The sequence below is a fragment of the Megascapheus bottae genome, chromosome 18, assembly GCF_031878675.1.
Source record: "Megascapheus bottae isolate mThoBot1 chromosome 18, mThoBot2.hap1, whole genome shotgun sequence".
In the NCBI taxonomy this organism is placed as follows: Eukaryota; Metazoa; Chordata; class Mammalia; order Rodentia; family Geomyidae; genus Megascapheus; species Megascapheus bottae.
Genome location: NC_143526.1, coordinates 19,285,612 through 19,310,171, shown reverse-complemented (window position 1 = coordinate 19,310,171; position 24,560 = coordinate 19,285,612). Strand labels below are relative to the sequence as shown.

The 24,560-nt window shown below is 37.6% G+C and overlaps 1 protein-coding gene across 2 annotated transcripts in view; it reads right to left on the bottom strand.

The window, feature by feature from the left end:
- Positions 1–323: 323 nt before the first annotated feature.
- The window catches only part of Esf1 (ESF1 nucleolar pre-rRNA processing protein), a 53,353-nt gene continuing 29,116 nt past the window's right edge, over positions 324–24,560 (bottom strand). For both annotated transcript variants that reach the window (XM_090351973.1, XM_090351974.1), the window contains exons 10-14: positions 15,655–15,776; positions 13,183–13,270; positions 2,737–2,813; positions 2,060–2,206; positions 324–1,424 (exon numbers count right to left, since the gene is read on the bottom strand). In XM_090351973.1, the coding sequence (XP_090208099.1) occupies positions 1,134–1,424; positions 2,060–2,206; positions 2,737–2,813; positions 13,183–13,270; positions 15,655–15,776 (725 nt within the window). In that variant the 3' untranslated portion in view covers positions 324–1,133. The remainder of the gene's footprint in view (positions 1,425–2,059; positions 2,207–2,736; positions 2,814–13,182; positions 13,271–15,654; positions 15,777–24,560) is intronic.

Here is a 24,560-nt window from a genome sequence, read left to right as displayed (position 1 = left end):
CTCTAAGGAGTCAGGAAACGGGCGCCATCTAATGGTGTTTGTCCCGGCTCCCTACATATACCAATCTTTTGGGGTTTTATTTCTGTTTACTTGTATATAGCATGTCTAATTTTCCTGATCAAGTGGTTAATTAATAGTTCATAAAATCTAAACCAGATGAGATCCAAGAGTGTTAAGGCCTGAAAAGTACATTTTAATTTTAAAAAGAATTAGCATTTTTTTGAGGGTAGATACCCTTCCAGAGCATTCTAAAAACTTGAAGGACAGAAATGTTCTCTTGCTATGAACAGAAAAACCACTGCAGATCTCATGAACATTTCAAGTGCTAGAAGTTATACAAACTTGGAACTGCTTTTCACGGAGTGGGGTCATGGTCACATTTCCAGGTATTTTCCCAAAGACTAGTTTACTTCATGAAATGAAACAAAGTAGTTCCATACCAAATAGCATTTTGTTTTATTCATAAAGTATGAACAAAACTACTGAAGATAACAAACTGCATGAAAGTTTTTAGCTTCTGAGCTAGAAAAATAAATTATCTTGGTAGCTTTATAAATCTACATTATTTCTGGAGAATTTAATGTATTACACATACATATTTTCCACAGACTTAAGAATAGATGTTGCTCTACTTTTACACAGATTGTAAAAAAACGTTGATCTAATAAGGATCATGGTTTGAAGCCACCTGGGGTAAGAAAGTCTGTAAGATTTTTTTCTCCAATTAACCACCTAAAATTTGGAAGTACAGATGTGGATCAAGTGCTTGAGTGGTAGCTTTGAGTGAAAAAGCTCAAGCCTTGAATTCGAGCCCAACTGCCAATACAACAAAACCAGTCTAGCTAACAAAACTAGTCTAGCTAATTTAGAGTAAGTTTCTACTAGTAGGAAATTAACTTCCAAATTTTAAAAAATCCTATATACCTTATTGTAAAATTCAGGAAATTTAATTGTGACTAATCTGTGAAAATGTATATTACAAACCAGTGTATCCCTAATTAGGTACAACAGGTATGTATGGAAACAACCTTTATAATGGTCAGAAAAAGACTTGTTTACAGTCCTGATAGTCCTTCTGCTATTTCTGTACAGTTTAGGAGAACACATTCTCAGTCCAAAGAAACAGTACCAGGTTATTTGACTCTCTGTTTTTTTCTTGCTTGAAATTGTTCTGTTTTGTTCTTTACAGATTTGATCAGCAATGACAAGGCAGGATCGATGTTCTTCTTTTGTGCACTTTCAATCTCATTCTCCTTTTTCTTTATTGTCTGAATAAGATTTTGTTCTTTTTGTTCTCTTTGGCGAGCTTTCTCCTCGAGGATCTTTTCCATTGCTTTTGTTTTCTTGAAGTTAGGATCTGAGGGATCCACATTGAATAAGTGGGAAGTATACATTGCTTGAAACCGGGCATCACTAACATTTACCTGAAAATTCAAAAGGAGTAAATAAAGGTGGTAAGGTGTTGGTCATAAAAACACAAAATCAGTAGTTTGCTCTGATCTATTAGAAACTTGTTTTTCTACATTAAAAAAAAAAAAGTCAACTAGTTGTACAAAGGCGTTTCAATTCAACAAATCACATTATAAGTACAATGTCATTCCTTCCATTGTTCTCCCCAGTTCCACAAATGTGTTGTGGCATTTAAGTCACACTCCTGGAATTCCACATTGTAGAATATGCAGGGTGTGCTGCAGTCATCAAATGGCAGCCACCTATTTGAAAGGGCTCTAGAATGGTGTAAGCACATGTACCATATACATGTGTGTATGTGTTGCAACCTACAACAATGATGATTATTTTGAGCTGAACCTTGGTCCCCAAATTAAGTGGCTACTGAGGGTGACTCATACAAAGAGATTTCAAAAACCTTGTTTGCCTTTCTTTTTGGTAAAAAAACTAACTCATCAAGAACTTCAGTATAACTGAAGCAAATGTGAAACTGTGTGTAATGGTGCTATGGACTGAACTTAGATTCTTGCTAGGCAAATGCCCTATTACAGAACAGCACTTCAACTGCCTTTAGAAGCTAATGAGGCTAATGACTTGTATTCCTGGTTACCTCAAAATCATCCTCTATTAATTCTTTCCTTTTCATAAGCTGTTTTCTCTTCTTTTTGCTCAGATTCTGGTGTTCCACAATCTTGCTGTAATTGAAATGTTTCTTGCCATCTTCTTCCTCATCCATCACAAGTAAAGCCATTTCAGCCTGCAGAGAGGAAAAAAAGTTGAGCTATATAACTGTATTTCCCCACTGTTACTTTAAAAGTAAGGAACAGTGAATAGAAAGACATTAAACTGGAAATATAAGAAGCTAGCCAGGTTCATTCACAGACAGTGATGCATTAGACTTAGGGGTAGGAGAAAGGTGATAGCTTGTACTTAGTTCACTTACCGAAACCAATTAGTACATTACAAGAATAACATTCCCAACTCTGTTAAATACAAATTTCTTTTTTAGCTTGCTCTTTTAAAGTAATAACATTGAACCAAGAAAATGGCACGACATCTATTTTGTGATGCGAATTATATTTTCCAGATGTGTCCTTTAATAACCAGATTTTCTTTTACTTTGGTAATATTAAAAAGTATGTGGCTAAGATATTTAGTTATGTATTGTTAATTTCAATGAGAATATGGGTTTTTAAAATGAAAGACAATAAAAATTCTTGTGTACAATTTCATCTAAGTTGCATGTGTCAATTATTCACTATGTATGTAACAATGAGCATGTTCTACCTTTTGCTTTTCTATTTCCGTTTCTTCCTCTGGAGATGGGCCATCTTTTGAAGCTTTTGTTGATTTTTTCTTCATCCCTGAAACAACAAATCAACATATAATGGTTAAAAATTACAAGACAGCAATCTATTCACATTATAAACAAAATCTCAAGTTATCTAGGAATAATCTTAAGTGTAAAAACTAAATGAAAAAAAAAAAACCACTTAGTACCCAAATAAGGGTGTGAACCATTAATACAATACTTCTGGATGGCACAGCTATCAACAGTATAGTCTGTCAGGCATGATGGCCAATGCATTTTTGTAATTTTAGCACTCAAGAGGCTGAGGAAAGAGGACCAGGGTTCAAGGCCAGTCTGGACTACACATTGAGATCCTGTCTTTTTTTTTTTTCTCTGTATATTTTTTATTGTAATTAATAGAAGGATTACATTATATTCACCAGATAGAAGATGCATTACTTCACAAACATTGATACCCTTTGTCATGTCTTGGTCCCCATTTCCCCTCGCCCTTTATCTTGTTTTACCTCCTTCCCTATCCTATTTCAAATAACCAAATAAACACATATACAATATATCAGATAACAGGTGAAATACTGTGACAATATGAGATAACCGTGGGACAACAAAAGAGATGAGAGATAACATAGTACTTTAAGGACAACAATCACTCATTATATGGCTTTTCTTTCTATATCCTAGAGGTCCTTTCATTTAGCATCATACTATATGGCCTTATGTATCTAGGTTTTGTTTTATTGTTAAGTCTCTGCTAGGAGAGCCCAAGGTTTCTACTGATTATGACAAATGAGGGAAACCATTGAACCTATGTTCCTTTGAGTCTGGCTTACTTCACTTAATACAATTTTTTCTAAGAGACCCTGTCTTAAAACCAAACCAACAAAACAAAACAAAACCACAAAACAAAAAAACAAGTAAATAACCAAAAAGTCACCATGCTACACAACAAATACAACAGAAAACAATGGCTTAAAACTCTTGAGAGTGGAAGCAGGGTACAGTGACTCATACCTCTAATCCTATCTATTCAAGGAGGCTGAGATCCCAGGCTTGTGGTTCAAAGCCAGCCCTGGCACTACAGTCCTAAAGTCTGTGACACTCTTATCTCCAAGTAACCTCCAGAAAACAGGAAGTGGTGCCATGACTCAACAGGCAGGGCATTAGCCTTGACTGAAGAGCTCAGGGACAATGCCCAGGCCCAAAGTTCAAGTCCCATGACCAACAAAACAAACAAAATTTGAAAGTGAGATTATTCAAAAACTTACACTGGGCATCGTGTTCCATTCTGGAAAATTACCTAATAGACATGATGGAAAATAAGATGTGCAAAAGACTGGATAAGAAACAGTTGATCTTAAAACTCACCTTGACAAAAATAAGTTGATAGTCACAAATATGAGTTCTCCAAGAACATTTATTTGTATTTGTATTGTGTGTGTGTGTGTGTGTGTGTGTGTGTGTGTGTGTGTGTGTGTGCGTGCGCGCATGTGCTTGCCATTCTTGGGATTTGAACTTAGGACCTGGGCACTGTCCCTGAAGTTTTCTGCTCAAGGTTATTGCTCTGCCAGTCAGGCCACAGCAACACTTCTGGCTTTTGGGTACATAATTGGAATGTCACAGCCTTCCTGCCTGGGCTGTCTTTGAACCACAAGCTTCAGATCTCAGCCCTTCTGAGTAGCTACAATTGCAAGTGTGAGCCACTGGCAAAGTGGCTCTCCAAGATAAATGTGCTCTTTAGCTAACTTTCTGGTGCTATGATCAGGAAACTACTTATGGTAATGTGGCTCCTGACTAAGGTCTCTAAATGCTTATAACTTTGGTGTTCCCTTGAAGAATGCCTCTTAACAGTGGTGTGAAGTATGGCATGAAGAGCTCTGAACACTATGTGGAAGGGCCACTGGAATGGTATCTGTACCTATTTGGGAAATGGGAATTGCAGGCAGCAGGGACAACTGAATACCGTCTCCTTATATCTGAGCTATCTCATTGAGCAGCTCACTATGAGTCCTCACAGTACAGAAGAACCGGCTGTCTTACTGGTCTTCTAGATTTGAACCACTGTAATTGCCAAGTATAAGCCTGCAAGTGCAAGAGCTTAGTGGACCCTAAAATCCTCTGGTCATTATACTACTTTTAAGTAAGTAGTTAGACAATTTGACCTTTGGTGAAGCCAGATATGAAATGAACCCAAATATGTGATATATGAAATCTATACATATATGTGATATATACAAAAAATTCAGCATTGACCTATGAAATACCCTTAGCAAAAACATACAGTCTGAACTAAGGTGAATGACTAGGCTATTCTAAATTCAAACTTATCACAAATATAGGGACAGAGGGAAGGACAAAAATCTACTACAAAGTAGAACGCGGAGCATTAGCCCACTAACCTAGCTCTGAAAAAGGCAATGTTTTAAAAAGGAAAAGTTTATAGTCTTATGGCCATTAGAATGTACCAGAGATAACATGCACCATATAAGCCCTGACTGAATAAGAGAGGGAGAGAGGGAGAGGGAGAAGGAGAGGGGGGGCGAGGGGGAGAGGGAGAGAGGGAGGGAGAATATGAATGTACTGTATGTATATATAGTGCTATAAAATTCCCTTGACAACTGTGGCTATTCAAATACTGAAGAACACAGATAAAGCAAACAGCAAATAGCAAGAACTGCTGAATATAGGTGATAATCTCATTTTTCCCCATTTCTGAAAGTTTATGAATTTTCACATTAAAACAAATGGTTGGCTGGGTGCTAGTAGCTCATGCCTGTAATCCTAGCTACTCAGGAAGCTGAGATGTGAAGATCATGGTTAAAAGCCAGCTGGGGCAGGAAAGTCCATGAGACTTTCTGGTTGTTTTCTCTGATTAACCACCAGAAAAACCGCAAGTGGAGCTGTGGTAGTGTTTGCTTAAGCAAAAGAGCTCATGGACAGCACCTAGGCCCTGAGTTCAAGCCCCAGGATCAACAAAATAAATGAACAATAAACAACAAAAAATGGCTGCTAATATTATAAACTGCCTGACTTTTCTATTTAAAGAACTCATGTAAACCATTGAGAATATTAACAGTTAAGGACATAAGTTGTAGAGAGCTTGTCTAGCATGTCTAAGGCCCTGTACCAAAAGAAAAGCAACCAAAACTTCTAAAAAAAAACCCCAACAAAACAATACTTAGAAATTATAACACTCAGTGATTATTATCCATGTCACAAATGTTAACTGAATGTCCATTATGTTTCATAAAGGAATGGCAAATCTGCAGCAGGCAGGCCTTGAGATGCAGTGGAGACAGGAAAAGGAAGTGGAAGGTAAGGTCAGAGTGACAGAGAAGTTAGCATCTAAAACTCAGGCCACCCACAACCTGATCTCAGCTGACACCATCATTTCCTATTTGCTAAGAAACAAAATGCAATCAGCGCCAGGAGTTTGGCCTAGTGATAGAGTGCTTGCCTAGCATGCACGAAGACCCGGGTTCGATTCCTCGGTACCAAATATGCAGAAAAAAGTCAGAAGTGGTGCTGAAGCTCAAGTGGTAGAGCTCTGGCCTTGAGAAAGTCCAAAGACATTGCTCAGGCCCTGAGCTCAAGCCCAGGACTGGCAAAAAAAAAAAAAAAAAAATGCAATCAAAAGTGAGCTTTAAAATGCTCCCACAACAGGGCTAGGAGTGTGGCGTAGTGGTAGAGTGCTTGCCTAGCATGCATAAGTCTAACGACAGTGCCTGGGCAGAGTTCAAGCCCTAGGACCGGGGAAAAGAAAACAAACAAACCAAAAACAAAAAAACCTCCAAAAAACAAAGAAAAAAAAAAAAAGGTCCCACAACAAGTATTCTCTGCTGTACAGGAAAATGGGTTTGAAATCCAACCATTTACTATCTGGTGGCCTTAACTAGAAGCTTAATTAATTTAACTTCTCAGTAACACATTGCACTATAAGGTTTCTGTGAATACTAAATGAATTTAAAAAGGTGAGTGTTTAGAACAGTGCCTGATAGACAATTAGCAGTATTTAGGTGTGGGTTGTTACTCTGATGATTACTTGCACACATGATGTAAACCAGTTCCATTACTTGAATCATGGGTTTTACCTCTCATTACCTTTCATACACAATTCTTGTAATTATTCCCTATTTCCCCTGCATCACTGATTTTTCCTTCTACCAGACCATTTACATCAGTGCATAGAAATCACGAACCTCTCAATTTAGAAAACAACCAACCAGCCAGGTACAGTGGTACATGCCTGTAATCTCAGCTACCCAAGAAGCATAGGATCACAGTGTAAGATTGGCCCTGGAGAAAGTTAAGGCCCTTTTGGAAAAATAAAGTCAAGCCGGGTGCGGTGGCACATGCCTGTAATCTTAGCTACTCAGGAGGCTGAGATCTGAGGATCAAGGCTCAAAGCCAGCCCAGGCACTAAAGAACTTGAGACTCTTATCTTCAATTAATCACCAAAAAAAAAAAAAAAAAAAAAAGGGAAATGGGACTGTGGCTCAAGGGGTAGGGTGGTAGCCTTGAGCTGAAGAGCCCAGGGACAGTGCCCAGGCCCAGAGTTCAAGCCCCATGACCAACAACAAAACAAAACAAACACACACACACACACACACACACACACACACGGGACGAAAGAAAGATAACTAAAGCCAAAAGTTGTGGGGTGGGATGGCTGAAGTGGTAGAACCACCACCATTAACAATCATGTAAACCACCAAACAGAATGAGGCTTGACCTTTTTTCTTCACTAGGCTAAGGGCTACCTACCTCTTCCTCCTCCCTTACCAGGCTCTTGGGGTTGCTTTGCTGACTATAAAGACTGTACAGACTTAGGGCCCAGTCCTTGGATCTTGCTCTATCTATGCAACTCTTAAGGTTCTTTTATCCAGCTTAAGGTTTAAGACATCTCCATGCTGTTACAGCTTTTTTATTTCTAGCCATAACGCCTTTTAAATTCAAAGCTGAATTCCAATTGTCTCTTGAGATTTATTTTGCTCATAGAATAAAAATGTATTTCTAAGAATTTCTAGAAATCCCCTTAGCATTATTGAATAGATTACATCAATTTAGGATTAGCAATTTAGAAGAAAAACAGACATGGACAATTTGCTGCAAGTAAGTGTTACTGGAACTATCAATGGTGAATGCAGGGACTTCTGAACATGTAGGATATTAGATGAGATGCCCTTGCCTGAATAAGAGAGAGTGTGCAGAAGCTAAGGGCACTTAACTCTGGAGCAGTTGGCTTGGCTTAATGCTGAGCCTACTATATTCCAGTTGTAGCAGTCTGAGCTGGTGCCCTTATTTGTAAAATGGAGATTTAAATAATGACAGCTACCTTTTAGAGTCTTGGTGGGTTAATGGATTAGCAGATAAGAGTACAGTTATACTTAGTAAAATAATTAAAATTTTCTCTGTGCCATGAAGTAGTGCTATTATGTAAATTAATTATTTCAATTCATCTTTATAACAATGCTATGTGATGGACTTAGTATTTAATTCTAATTTTTGTAGATGAAGAAATCAAGGAACAGAATGGCTAATTTGTCCCAGGTTTAGTAAGTGAGAGAATCATGGTGCATACCCAACCATTATGCCTCAGGCTCTTTAATGACACATACTCCTTCCTTCACAATCAATAGTTACTGTCCCAGTAATGGCCCTTGCAGCTTAGAATGCAGTTGATTGTGAAGTAACAAAATTAAAGATGCCAAATATGCGATTGTGGTTCAAACACTGCAGGGAAGGGAGGATAATAAGCAAAGCAGAGACCAAAGTCAAGAGAAGCTATGGAAACTGCTTTACATGTCCCTGTTGTGATCATGCAGACTAGTAAGAGAATATGCACAGCGAAGTGAACAGTGTGCAGCTCAGTGCTACCATGGCATCTGTTGTACTTCCAAGAAAGAATACTTACGGAAGGCATCCCTTCTCTGCAACGTGAAAATCTTTAGTCTTATCTGAATTGTTTTTAGGGAATGACACCTCTATCTAACAATGCTAAGTTTCTGTCTGTGGCAATGTATTTTTATGGTTAAGTATCAAGGCTCCAATTATCAGAGCTATGTTTTTAACTCCGTCCCCTTCGCTACTTGTGCTCTAAGGCGGCCTTCTGCAGAAAGTAGATAAGGGCCATATGCAGAGGATCACTGTGCTGCAGAAGGAACACCAGGCTGTACGTGATTAATGTGCAAAGGAGATAAAGATTCTCACATACAGCTGTGGAATATAATTTCAAAGAGCCCACAATGAACTGCTCCAGATTTTATAACAACCTGGTGAAAAGTCATAAAAATAACATGAAAGGCAGACTGCAGTAGGGAGAAAAAAAGGAATCTTCAAGACTGTCAAGGCTAAAAGTGATACCCCATTTGAGCATGATGAAAATTTCCTTACTCACAAAAATTTACTATCTGCTAGGCTGAACTATTTAGTGAAAAGATTAATAAGTATAGAAATCTTTTCTGAACTGTTAACAAGATCTTATTAAAGGAGTGCATCTTCCCTCTGGAAAATTTTCCCTCTGGAAGTTTTTGGGCTTATACATACAACCACAAGGAATGAAAACACTAAAGTATAAAGAAATCTTCTGACTATGTGAAGTTATTTCTTTTCTCTTTTTTTCCACTTATGGTTAATTTCATGTGGCTACTATATCTGACTTTGTTACCTGGTGTATTGTATAAACGTTTATTTGTTTATTTGAAATAGGGAAGGGAAAAAAACAAGATGATTGGAAGGGGGTGGGGAGAGGGCAAGAGGGACTAAAACATGAGAAGGGGTTCGAGAAGTAATGTACCCACTACCCGAGGAATGTAAGCCCTCTATACATTATCCCAACAATATAATAAATTAAAAAAAATCTTCTAGCCAGTAAGAAGTAGTATCCCCTAAACTGGGCTTGGAAGCACATGCCTGTAATCCTAGCACTTAGCAGCTGAGACAAAAGGATCTTGAGTTTCAGATCAGTATGAGCTATATTAACATTACACTACTACAAAAATACAAAAGGTTTGGTAGCTGTAATCCTACCTATTCAGGAGGCTGAGTTCAAAGGCAGCCTGGGCAAACAAATCTGATATTCTTTTTTTTTTCTTCCACATATTTTTTATTGTAATTAATAGAAGGGTTACATTATATTCACCAGATAGAAGGTGCATTACTTCACAAACATTGATACCCTCTCTTATCTAAGATTCTTTTTTTTGGGTAATGGGGCTTGAACTCTAAGGCCGGGTACTGTCCCTGAGCTCTTCAGCTCAAAGCTGCCACTCTACCCCTTGGGCCACAGCACAAATTCTGGCTTCCTGGTGGTTAACTGGAGGTAAGAGTCTTATGACTGTGATCCTCACATCTCAGCCTCCCAAGTAGCTACGATTACTGGCAGGAGCCACCAGCACCCAGCTAAATCTGAGATTCTTATTCCCAATTAACAATCTGGAAGTAGAGCTGTGGCTCTAGTGTTAGAGTACTAGCCTTGATCAGAAAAAGATCAAGGACAGTGCCCAGGCCCAGAGTTCAAGCCTTACAATTGGCATACATACATAAAAATCTTATGTCCTTCTGGAAATGCTATTAGAAAGTATACAAAGATAAATTCTAATAGGTCAAAGGTCAAATACCAACAAAGAGTACAAATCAGATGTTTTATAGTTGACAAAATGCCCTGAAGTGTTCCTGTCTGCCATCTTTATGATGCAAGCTGAACATGTTCATAAGTATTATTCTATTCTGGCTCTTAACCTTTTAACCATGTGCTCCATGATACTGAGCTAAGCATGGACCCAAAATATGTCTTCCCTCTGTCCTTCTTGAACTATGACCCCAAACTGAGCTCAGGAATGGGCCAATCTCTATGGTGCTCTTCTTTATACACACAGATTATTTCTCCAAATAAATCCCTATGTTTCATTGTTAAGGAAAGACCTTCACTTAGAAATAACTCTCATGTTCTCTTTTCTTGCTACAGGTAATTAGTCTTTTCCATTATTTGACTTTTTGGTTGGGCTTATTTTTAGCTTTGTATTAATCTCAATGCAAGCCCCTACATTAAGATACAATATTCACTGTGCTTTTCAAGTTGAGTTCTATAGTACTGCCTGTGATAAAATATTACAAATGTACACAGTCCATATATTTTACAATGTTTTTGCCTTGCTTAATGGCGAACTTGAACCACCCATTTTTCTAAATATTAAAAAGTCAATTTTGTTATCTTACATATTTTTGGAAGCCAGTCATGATCCTGCATAATGACAATATTTTACTTCTAAAGTGTTCTATAATTATTTATTTTGAGAAATAATGAAGGCAATACTGTGCTGACACAACTTATATCACTGCAGTTATTTTACTCAAGAAAAAAATCCCATAAATTGAGAACCTTGAACCAAAAATCCAACTTTCCCTTAAGTTCACCTACTATAAAGCCTTACATCCTTCCTCTGCCAAACACACACATTCAAACTTATCACCATTTACTTCTAAATAAATGTTCCCTAGAGCTATGAGTATCAGGGAAATGTCTGAAGTGTTAGAATGCCTACCTAGCAAGCTCAAGACCTGGAGTTCTGTTCCCAATATGGGGGGGGAGGGGAGAGGGAGAGTGCCTTTCTGTTCTTTAAAATGACTAAACAAACTCATTGCTTAAGACCAGACACAAACAATTCTTTTTCAGAAACAGTCTAGAATCAAGAGTATACCAAAAGCAAGCAAATACCTTTCACTTGGGAACTTGGGATACTAACTTTAGAGAATACTAATACACAATTTAAATATGCGGATTCCAAGAAACTGGCTGCTCTATGCCATGGAACCATTTAACTTACTCTTTGAATCCTATTCTGAGTTCTGTAATCTGACCAGATTTCGCATGCCAAATGAGGCACGTTGGACAGAGAACAAGGAAATTGTAATTTCTCCATTATGAACTTTGGTTTAGCCAGAGGATAAGGCTAAAATCCATCATCTTCTAAAAATGACTACACAGGTATGATAAAAAGCAGAATATGCTAAGTTTCCATTTCTCTTTCCAATTCCCAAGAATCTCACATCCTATAATAGACTTTATTCATTTCATCAATAAAATGTCAGTGCTAAATGGCTATAACAACCAGGAAATAATTTTAAGCAATTTTGACTTTCCTGTTGAGAACTATTCTGGCCCACTAGTCTGGAGGGACAAGAAGCCGGGAAACTTCATAAAAATCCCTCTCTTTACAATGCTAGCTTGGAGTCACTCCAAGAGCAAGTCTTTGGGGTTCATGGGTATGGTATAAATATCAGGGGAAAGGAAAAATGCTTACAGTGGTCGCTGTAGTGATTTTTCCAAGTATGGCCAAAACCTTCCCAAACACATTTACATAGCCCAAAAAGGTAAGAATAAAAGCATTCCAGAAAGAATAAGTGGTACATACAGAATGGAAACAAGGCTGTTTCCTGAATTCAGGAAATGAGAAACCAAATAGTTTAAGGACAAAGAAAAGGGAGAGTAAGAGAAAAGCTAGCTGTTAGCTAAAATTAGGTAGAATAAATACAAAAAGGACAAGATGAAAGTAGGTGCTTTTGAGTATTTGAGCAAAAAGGCTAGTATATTACAATTTCATCTATAAATTAAAAATATACATCTCAATACAAATTCACCTCATTTTGACTTTTCTGTAATCTCTGCAGAGAGAGATCTAAGTAGATGTATAACAAAGAAATGGCAAAGCACAAGATTGAAGAAAACCAGTCTCTCCATTTCTTCTCATCCTTTCATGAGCTACCTCTGAATAGTTCCCCACTAGACTGTTAAACCAACCATGTTACACAAAGTCTCCAATACTAAACTTATTTCTTGCTATATACAGGGGCATGCTGGCCCTTCCCAATATGATCAATGGACAGGCCTCACATAACAGACATCCCCATAAACTACTAATGGAGCAACCCAAATTTTAGTAAATTTGTGTGCATTTGTGTGTGTATGTGTGTGTGTGTGTATGTGTGAATATGTGTGAATATTCAGGCTTGAACTTAGGGTCTCATGCTCTAACTTTGTTTTGTTCAAGGCTGGCAGTCTATCACTTGAGCCATACCTCTATTTCCTGCTATTTGGTGTTTAATTAGAGATCTTAGATCTGAGCAACTAAGATTATAGTGAGCCACCACCACTTAGCAAAATTTAGTTTTTTGTTTGAACTCAGGGCTGCTTCTACTCAAGGCTAGCATTTTACCACTAGAGCCACAATGCTATTTCTGGCTTTTTCTGTTTATGTGGTACTGAAGAATCAGAACCAAGGCTTCATTCATACTAGGCAAGTATTCTACCTACCCCTAAATCACATTCCTAGCTCCAGTTATTTTAAAGAAAATTACTCTTTTTTTTATTCATGTCATGTTTTCCTTTGTATTCCAATTGAAAATTCAAATGCAACCTGGCTTACCTATTTTTTTAACCTCTTCAGCAAAGTATGGATCACTCAAATCAACATCTGAAGGAAGTTCATCTTCACTGGCTTCTTCAGCAAGAGCCTTAAAGTTGAATTTAAAAACACAGTTTCATTATTATAAAGACTCGTGTGTGTGCGCGCGCGTTGTGTGTGTACACATGTATAATTTTCTTTATGCATGTCTTTGGGGAGTGACAGTGAGACTCTATTTCAAATATCAAAACATAAAACAAAACATGACCTAGGAACAGTAGGACATGCCAGTAACCCTAGCTATTCGGGAGGCAGATATATAAGGAGGGTATGGTTCAAGGTCAGCCCAGGACCAAGGTAAGATCCCTTTGAAATAACCAGGTGTATACCAATAATCCTAGCAGTGCAGGTGGTACAAGTAAGGAGGATCACTAAGACGAGCATGAATAAAGAGTGACAGATATAACTGAAAAATAACTAAAAGAGAACTGGAGATATAGACCAAATAGAGCACTTGTCCAGCTAGCACGAGGCACTGAATCAAGCTCTGGTATACAGAACAAAAAACCAATTAAAGAAAAATACCTATAATAAAACAAACAAACAAAATACTCCACTGCATCATCCAACTTTGTGGCCTTTTACTTTTGTAGCACTAAAGGCAACAGTTGTAGCAAAAGCGCTGCAAATTCGTTTATAGCGAGAAACAATACAGTATGATAGAATAAACAATAGGCTGAGAGATTATGGACTCTGGTCTCATCTTAGGCATTTATAATCAATGTAATAAATCATTTGATTTCCTAAATCACAGTATGGCACTAGACATATTCATTTAAGATTCGCCAAGTTGTAAAATGCTTTGGTTATCAATGATAACATTCATAAAGCAATGATACTACTGCCAGAAAGCTGCATGAGGTCAGTGACAAGATAAGGTTTTTAGTGATAAAACCTCAAGTCGTCTCTGCTGTTACAACTCTGGAAAAAATATTCCTTGAATGATGGGAGTCAAGTTATACTTTCCATAGGTACTCAATATTAGTGCAGAGAAAGCATTTTTCATGAAGGGCTTGATGACAACAGCAAATAAACAAGCCATACAATAATCAACAGTGAAAAATAGATGAACAAAATAGCAGTATACAGTATAATCTCAAGTTAAAAACTTCTACACAGCCAGATAAAAATGGGGTGTATCTGTAATCCCAGCTTGCAGAGTCTGAGGTTGGAAGATTATGAATTTGAGGCCAGCTTGGGCTACAAAGTGAAGCTTTATCTCGTCTTTTGTTTTCTGGGGGTGTTTTCTTTTGTTTTGCTACAAGACTTGTACTTGAACTCGGTACCCGATGCTTTCCATCACTACCAACTCAGCCATGCCTACAATCCCAGGAAACCTTATCTTACAACCAAGACATGTGAAAGGGTATCAATGTATGTGAATTAATGCACCTTCTATCTGGCAAATATCATGTAACCCTTCTATTAATTACAATAAAAAATATATGAAAAAAAATAAAATGAAACAAAACTTTTTTTTTTTGCCAGTCCTAGGGCTTGAACTCAGGGCCTGATCACTGTCCTTGGGCTTTCTCAAGGCTAGAGCTCTACCACTTGAGCCACAGCATCACCTCCAGCTTTGTCTACGTATGTGGTATCCAGGAATAAAACTTGGGTCTTTGTGCATGGTAGGCAAGTACTCTACCACTAGGCCAAACTTCCAGCCCCAACAAAAGCTTTTGTACAAATATATTATTAAGTAGAAATGTTTTTGGTTTTTGTCTTTATTTTATTGTTGGAATAATGTACAGAGGGATTACAGTTACATTTGTCAAGTAGTAGGTGCATTACTTCTCGCACACTGGTATCCCTTCTCATGTTTTTGTCCCTGTTTCCCTCTGCATACCCCCTCCCAATCATCTTGTTTTCCCCCTTCCCCTTTTGTTCTGTCAGTTGTGGGGCTTGAACTCTGGGCCTGGGCGCTGTCCCTGAGCTCTTCAGCTCAAGGCTATGGTCCTACTCCTTGAGCCACAGGGCCACTTCTGGTTTTCTGGTGGTTAATTGGAGATAAGAGTCTAATGGACTTTAGTGCCCGGACTGGCTTTGAATTCTGATCCTCAGATCTCAGTCTCTCGAGTAGCTAGGATTACAGGCATGAGCCACCACAACTGGCTAGAAATGTCTGTATACAATTCTCTTTTTCAAAAACAGAATGGGATCATACTATTTACATCTATACATTGACTACCAACATCCTTCATTCAGGTAGTACATACACATAAAACATCACAACCCATGGAGAAAGTGGCTCTCAGCTTTTACTAAGATCATATACCATTCTGTGGTCCTGAAGAAAACATTTAAGTTCTTTCTTAAAATGGGGATGAGAATAAGGTCTACTCTGTGAGTAGCTACATTCTGAGATAACAGATGAGGAGGGTGTCCTACATATTTGGTATGCAATAAATATCTGTCTGTGACTATCATTAGTACCTTCTGTTTCTTTTTCAGTTTTTTCTTCTCTTTCTTCTTCTCTAAAAATTGTTCCCAAGGTGTTAGTTTATCCTTTCCTTCCAATTTGTTTTTGACCATCTCTTCTGCACTTTCTTTGAGACCTATGGAAAAAAATACAAACAGTTTAGCTGAAAAATGCTGTATCTTCTAGCATTTTGAAGTTTATCTATCTGTCTGTCTGTCTGTCTGTCTGTCTATCTATCTATTTATCTATCTATCTATCTATCTATTTTTTTTTTTTTGGTGCCAGTCCTGGGGCTTGAACTTAAGGCCTGAGTGCTGTCCTTACCACTTGAGCCACAGCTCTATTCTGGCTTTTTGGTGGTTAACTGGAGATTAACAGTCTCATGGATTTTCCTGCCTGGACTGATTCTGAACCTTGATCCTCAGACCTTAGCCACCTGAGTAGCTAGGATTACAAGTGTTGAGCCACCAGTACCTGGTCAAATGTAATTCTTACAACAAGATAGTTGTTATACTCCAAGTTGATAGTACTCCAAGATCACACAATGACAGTGAATCAATTCCTATGAAACATATTTCCTACTAACAAGCACTAATAAACTTCAACAGATGAAACTAAAATAAACCAACATATCTAGCAACTTGATATAGGATCAAGTTACTACAGAAAACCTCTTTGATAGGAAGGAGTGGTAGCACACAGCATTTAGTGAGGCAGAAGGATCATGAATTCAAGGACAGCTTGACCCTTAAAGAGAAAAAAAAATGTCTGAAAGAAAATTATTTTTTCAGGTTTGAACTTAGCCTGTGTTCCCTAGAAACTATAGGTGAACAACAATTAATTGGTATGATAATCCCCAGAGAAATACCCCAAGAAATAATTCTCATTCCTCTGTAAGAACACATGGTAAAGATCAAAAGGACAAGCAGCTTTACATTCTATCCTGTCTAGCTTAAGTTTTTTCAAGGCTCTTATTCTGCTGTCACTGATTCATGTTCCTAGGTGACTTATCTATTTCACCATTCTGTATGTCAAATTACACTGTGGTTGTATCTAGTAATAAATAGAATAGAGCACAATGAGTGAGGAGTTCAAATTCCATCTCTGGGCCTTCCAAGCTGTGTGTGTTCTTAGGCATTGTCCTTGGGCTTTTTCCTTAAGGCTAGCACTCTGCCACTTGAATCACAGCACCACTTCCGGCTTTTCTATGTATGTGATACTGAGGAATCGAATCCAGGTCTTCGTGCATTCTAGGTAAGATCTCTACCACTAGGCCAAACTCCCGGCCCCTCATTAATTATTTTTTAAAGAATATTTTGCATCATCTATGTATCTGAAATCATCATAAAGTTCTCCAAAAAAGGCGGGCGTCAGTAGCTCATGCCTTTAATCCTAGCTACTCAGGAGGCTGAGATCTGAGGATCACGGTTTAAAGCCAGCTTGGGTACAAAAGTCTGTGAGACTCTTCGATTAACTACCAGAAACCAGAAGTGGCACTATGGCTCCAGTGGTAGAGCACGAGCCTTGAGCTGAAGAGCTCAGAGACAACACCCAGAGTTCAAGGGAATAGCATTATCAAAAGGACTAAAAAAGCATTTACATTTCCCTTTACTATGGCACTAGTGAGGTTCCATAAGGACTGGTCAGCGTTGGGACTCCCTGCCCCCTTCCTCCCTTTTACATTGTATAGTATGGGCCTCAGTTTCCCTAACAGAAGAAAAACAAAGCTGGTATGGATCAGATGTATGCAACCACTCCCTCCCACAGATACTTTACTTCTCCCTCAAAATATCTGGTAGAACTCCAGGCTTATGAAACAACTAACTAGAGTGCTTCTGGAACATAGGCCCCAAAGAGAAGTTTGAAACAGCTGGAATAGATGATCTCTGAGGTTCCTTCCTGGCTTTTAAGCCAATATTTAAACTGCAGATTTCTAGGACTTAGGAAAGTATTAAATTATATACACACTCAAGGTTATGTAGATTTCTTTTTATTACATATTGCTGGTAGGACCTCTGATTTGCTGGATGTAAATGAGAAACACAACTTTCAATTAAAAAATATTTCTTACAAGGAAAAACATAGTTCATTTTACAAAAAAACTAATCAGAATAGATCTGTGTTATTTACTTTAGGTAACTAGAGCAGTGGCTTAACATAATTCTACTAGAAAAACTTGCATATAATGTTCAAAAGAACTTATGGATACCCAGTGATCATCTCTGTATCAAGATACAAGGGCTGTAGGCAATGAACACTCACACTGGTAGTAAAGGTTTTGGGAAAGAACTAAGTATAACTCCTACAACTTCAAAAATGATCATAGATTCCACTAACCTGGACTGTTATGGTCTTCTGCTTCCATCTCCTGAGCATTGGGATTATAGGTATATGTCACCCACATTGCCAGTTCTATTGATATTTTGATATCAAGAGCTATCATGTGCACTGGAAAATATTTAGCAGTATCTCTGGCAATGCTGTATTCAGCTGTGAAAGCAAAATGTCTCTAGACACTGCCAAAGTCCTGTAGCAAAGTATTGCCCCTAGCTGAATACCACTGTTCTAGACAATGATCTGAGATGATTTCTGAAAAGACAGACTATGGAATTATTTGTACCACATAAGTGATGCATTGCATTATTTGATACTTGGTTATATAATGTCTTTCTACTTTGTAAGTTTCATCTTCATATGCCCTCTCTTTAAAAACTGGGTCCAAACAGCTTAAAGTCCCTTTTCTTGTATTCTATAATATTTAACATACTGCCAAACATACAGTACGTACTTAATAAACACTTAATTGATCTGTCTTGAAGGAAAATTCTTATTTCAAGCCAACTGTTTGATCTTTCATGTTTGGAATGTATTCTCTCCAACAGAAAATGAATCAAAACTTAAAAGTCTACATAAACGGTCTTTATTCCTAAATAGTTCTTGTGGGTTATTTTTTTGTTTTTGTTATTTTTTTTTTAGAGGAGACTTCTTACTCTAGAATAATCAAAAAATATTCTCAGGAAAGAATATTTTCTGGAACATGGTTGGTTTATTATCATAAAGAAATAGTAACCTCAGTTAAATACAGCCTATAATTTTTTTTGTCCTGGCTCTCACTTAATGTACCAAAATAGTAGAATGACAAACACATTGCAAAGAATTAACACACCACTACGATAACTCAAAAATGCTTTGTTCTCATTGTCATCATGAGGTCACTTAAATCTTCCCACAGATCACAGTTGTTTATGTTCTAAGTTCTTAAAAGTATGCCCATCTCAGAAATCTCTTGGCAAATGCACAAGGACATTCTTGAGAGTCAGCCTGAGCCTCATTTGAGAGAAGCCACTATACGACTGAAAAGAAAAAAAAAAAAACCCTTCATTTATAACTCCTTTTTAACTTTACATAAATTTGTTTAAAAATTCTTCAGATATATCCAAGGAATGCTAAATGAGGTAAAAATAGCAACAATAATCCCAGAAAAAAGAGGCAAAAGTCCCTTTCAAATCAGGAGATGAAGCCAGATGATTTAGTATGACAATAGTACTAATTTCAGTGTAATCCATTCAGAATTATTTTGTCAGTTTGCATGCATTTGAAAACACTCATAAATATCCACTCTTACAGTGGATCTGCTAAAATAAAAGAACAGGCATTCTATCTGACCTTGCTCATACAAAATACTGAAGTCTTCAAAGGACAGGTCAAGAATATCTTAAAAGTAACTCATTTCAATACTATAATAGGCATGCTTCAAGCTTTCTGATATACGCTGGAACTGACACTTTCTTCTACTATATGAAAAAAAAAGAGAGGTAAAATGAGGACTATAAAGTTGATGGCCTTTGTGGGAACTATTTATCATATAACTTAATTCTGTATCTTCCAAAATATTTGATAAAGTATGCACCGAAAATACCCTCAACTTGCTGATTGAACAAATGTGAATATTTTCTGCTGCTGTTTGCCTAAAAACTTCCTCGCTGGGTAGGTACTTCTTTATAATTGTCTGGAAATTAAGTTTATCATGAGCTCTAATTTTTTTCAAGTTTCCTTTTTCCTTCTCTTAAAATGGGGCCTTCCATTCACAAACACCTCTTGTTTATTGCAAATCAAACTGTCCCCGCCTCTTGCAATCAAAAAGTTTTTAAAAAGTTGACTTCAGACCTAGAATAGCCAAAACAATTCTAGGCAAAAAGAGCAATGCAGGTGGTATTACAATACCAGAATTCAAACTCTACTATAGAGCCATAATAACAAAAACAGCATGGTATTGGCACAAAAAAGACCAGAAGATCAATGGAACAGAATAGAAGATCCAGAAATAAAACCACATACCTATAGTCAACTTGTATTTGACGAAGGAGCCAAAGATATACAGTGGAACAATCACAGCCTATTCAATTATTGGTGCTGGCAAAACTGGGCAGCCACATGCAGAAAACTAAAAACTGACCCTCGCCTTTCTCCATGCACAAGCACTAACTCAAAAATGGATCAAAGACCTCAATGTCAGTCTGGAAACCTTGAAACTGCTACACTATAGAGTTGGAGAGACACTGGAACTCATAAGCACAGGCAAAAACTTCCTGAACAGAATCCCAGGGTCACAACAGATTGGAGAGACTTGATAAATCGGACTACCTAAAAATAAAAAGTTTCTGCACAGATAAAAGCATAGCCGCTAAAGTAGAAAGACAGTCAACCAACTCGGAAAAGATATTTACCAATAATACATCATACAAATGCTTAATATCCAGTATCTACAGGGAACTCAGGAAACTAATCCCCCCCAAACCCAACAAACCATTCACTAAATGGGCAAGGCAACTAAAGAGTCTTATCAAAAGAAGAGGTTAAAATGGCAGAAAAGCATAGGAGAAAATGTTCATCGTCTGTGACCATACAGGAAATGCAAATAAAAACAACCCTAAGATACCACCTTACCCCAATTAGAATGGCCAAGATTTTGAACTCAGACAATGACAAATGCTGGTGGGGTTGTGGAGAAAAAACCCTACTGCACTGCTGGTGGGACTGTAAGCAAGTTCAGCCACTCTGGAAAGCAGTGTAGAGGTTTCTTAAAGAACTGAAAATTGGGCCGGGAGTTTGGCCTAGTAGTAGAGTGCTTGCCTAGCATGCACGAAGACCCGGGTTCGATTCCTCGGTACCACATACAGAGAAAAAAGCCAGCAGTGGTGCTGAGGCTCAAGTGGTAGAGCTCTAGCCTTGAGAAAATCCAAGGACAGTGCTCAGTCCCTGAGCTCAAGAACTGAAAATTGACCTTCCCTACGATCCCACCATACTACTCCTGGGCATCTACCATGAACATCATAACCCAGGACACCTGCTCAGCTATGTTCATCTCTGCACTATTTACAAAAGCCAAGCAATGGAAACAATCCAGATGCTTTACTGCAGATGAATGGATACAAAAATGTGGTGTATATATATATATATATATATATGTATATATATATATACACACATACACACACACACATTCACATATATGCAATGAAATTGTACACAGCCAACAGACAAGATAAAATAATGGCATTTCCAAGGAAGTGAATCAATCTAGAGCAAATCATGTTGAGTAAGACAAGTCAAGACCAAAGGAACAAAAGGTGCATGGTATCCTTAATATGTGGCTATTAGATCCAAACAGTAACAGTACTAGAGAAGGAACTCAATATTTACGCACCCAATGCTATGGACATGATATTGGAAATATAAACACAACTACATAGACATAAAAATCTACGACTCTGTAGACATGTTTTATTATATAGATTAATATATATCTATGACCTACAAACCCTCAGCCTAATTTTAATTGTGTTCTAAAATTTAAGTGCCAGTGATTGTTACATAGAGATTCCTTTCTTGAATACTTGTTTGTTAAATACATCATATTTGAAATATTATGTAAAAATCAATGTTAATAAATCCTTTAATAAAAAAAGAAATTAAGGTAAAAAAAAGTTGACTTCAAATACAATACAACATTTGGACCTCATTAAGGAGCTATTGTTTCCTGTATTTGCCTGCAGTTTATTTTTATGTTTCTCTGCTTTTCAAGCAGTTTGTAACAAAAACTGTTCTAGTATTGACAGACTAAAATTTTGATGAAGGTGGCAAAGTCATTTTCCTAATGAACTCATGGCAAAGAGACTGAAGAACTATTTGTGCCACTCTATATTGTCACATGTGCTTATAGACAAGTTAGAAAATTTATGAAAACTCTTTAATAAATGACTAAGATATAAGAAAACAAAGGGGGAAATCTAGAGTCCAGTTTCAACAAAACAACTCAAAAAGAAATTCAGAAGCTGGAGTCTTCCTTGAGGATACACACTAATCTGACATGTCCAGTATGTTCTCAGAATTGTTATGGGCAAAGGAGCAGGAGACAAAGTTTGGCATCTGATCATGGTGGATGGTCCCATCAGAGACCACTACACAAAGCCAGCACCCTTAAATGTGCCCTCAGCAAATGTCCCTCCCTCGTCAGGCAGAAAAAATACATTCCCATTTGGGGTCTGGATGTGGAGTAAGTAAAGTAAAAATATACTTTACCCCAGAGAATTTAAAACCACAAGGCCATAAATCCATGGACTTGTGGCTGAATTCACACTACATGTGTGGTCCTAAATATTCTAATTCAAAAATCCAGTTTAAATAGATCTTGGATTAGGAATGCTCTTAAACACCTGGCAACTCTTAAAGAAACACTGCTAGCTGAACCGGCCTAGTGGTAGAGTGCTTGCCTACATGCATGAAGACCTGGGTTTGATTTCTTAGTGTCACATACATAGAAGAAGCCTGAAGTGGTACTGTGGCTCAAGTGGTAGAGCTCTAGCATTGAGAAAGCCCAAAGAGAGTGTTCAGACCCTGAGTTCAAGCCCTAGGACTGGCAAAAAAAAAGGAAGGAAGGAAGGAAGCAAGGAAGGAAGGGAGGGAGGGAGGGAGGGAGGGAGGGGGGGAGGGGGGAGGGGGGAAGGGGGGAGGGAGGGAGGGAGGGAGAAAGAAAGAAAGAAAGAAAGAAAGAAAGAAAGAAAGAAAGAAAGAAAGAAAGAAAATAATTTGCTGGACACTGTGGCTTACGCCTGCAATCCTAGCTACTCAGGAGGCTGGGATCTGAGGATCAAGGCTCAAAGCCAGCCTAGGCACAAAATGCCCTGAGACTCTTTATTTCTGATTAACTTCTAGAAAAAGGGAAGTGGGGCTTGGTTCAAGGGTAGGGCGGTAGCCTTGAGCTCAAGAGCTCAGAGATAGCTCCCAATCCTAGTTCAAGTCTCATGACTCACCAGACAGACAGACAGAAAGAAAGAAAGAAAGAAAGAAAGAAAGAAAGAAAGAAAGAAAGAAAGAAAGAAAGAAAGAAAGAGAAAAGAAAAGAAACACTGCTAGCTGAGCACTGGTAGATTATGCCTATAATCCTAGCTACTCTAAGGACTGCAGTTCAAAGATAGTCTGGACAGGCAAGTCTGTGAGACTTTTTATCTCCATTAAAATACCAAAAACCCAGAAGTGGAGCTGTGACTCAAGTGGCAGAACACTAGCCCTGAGTAAAAAGAAATGGCATGGTGGCTCACACCTGTAATCCTAGCTACTCAGGAAGCTGACATCTGAGGATCTCAGTTCAAAGCCAGCCCAGGCACTAAAGGTGAGATTCTTATCTCCAATTAATTACTAGAAAATGGGAAGTGGGGCTGTGGCTCAGGGGTAGGGCAGTAGAGACAATGCCTGGGCCAGAGTTCAAGCTCCATGACCTACAAAAAAAAAAAGAAAAAGAAAGAAACTCAAGGACAGTACTCAAGGTCCCAAGTTCAAGCCTCACAACTGATTAAAATAAAAAAAGAGGAAATTAAAAAAAGAGGAAATTAACAGATCAGAGTATAAAAAATAATTATAAACAAAATGTAATTGAAATTAAGTCAATGGCTAAGTTAAACAGCATAGTAGACAGAACAAAATGGTGAGAAAAACAACAAAGGGCAAACCAATGCAATTGCTATACTCACAAGACATTATGCTGGAAATGAACTTTACAACTTGGGAGGGGAGATTGGGGGGAAAAAGTGGGAGAAAAACGAGGAAGGAGGTAATGATGCTGGACAACAAATGAACTCACTATCTTATGGACGTAACTGTAACCCTTCTGTAGATCACCTTGCCAATAAAATTAAATTATCAACACGAATAGAAATAAAAATCAGAATTGAAGAAATTACCCAGCAAGTTGTATAGGCTCAAACTGTATGGGAAACATGAATAGTCAAACACAGTGTGAGAGAGTAGCACACTTATCACACAGGACTTCCATAAAAAGACAAGATAAAAGACAAACCTTATTTCCAGAAAAAGCTGAAACTGGTGGTGTGAAACAAGCCCAATGAAATTAAGGGTGAAGCTGAAGAACTAAGACAGCTTACAAAGTACTAGGCAGAATACAAGAATGGAAGCTTTTGGGAAAAAATGGTTATCTTTTAGAAGTAATTATGAGCACACTGTACAATCAAGAAATTCTCTCTCTATATATACACATACAAAGAAATTCTTCATATATGTATATAAGGCTAAAAAGACAAAAACAGTTTGAAAAGTGCTGTTTATTATAATAGTAATATGCTACAAAAATTGACATTAGACTCAAGTAGATGTTGTGATAAAATAAAAATTCCTATGTATAAATGAAAACAAATAAATCATATCTGAGGGTATATATCCAGCTAATTATCAAAAACACAATGCTTAAATAGCAAAAGCAAATATCAAAAGAATATCTGCTTTTATAAGGCTCAGAACTAACAAAAACAAATACAGACTATTTAGGAAGATGTGTTTGTGGTAAAACTATAGAGAAGAAATGGAATGATGAACACAAAATGAGGTAAATACTGTTGGGAGACAA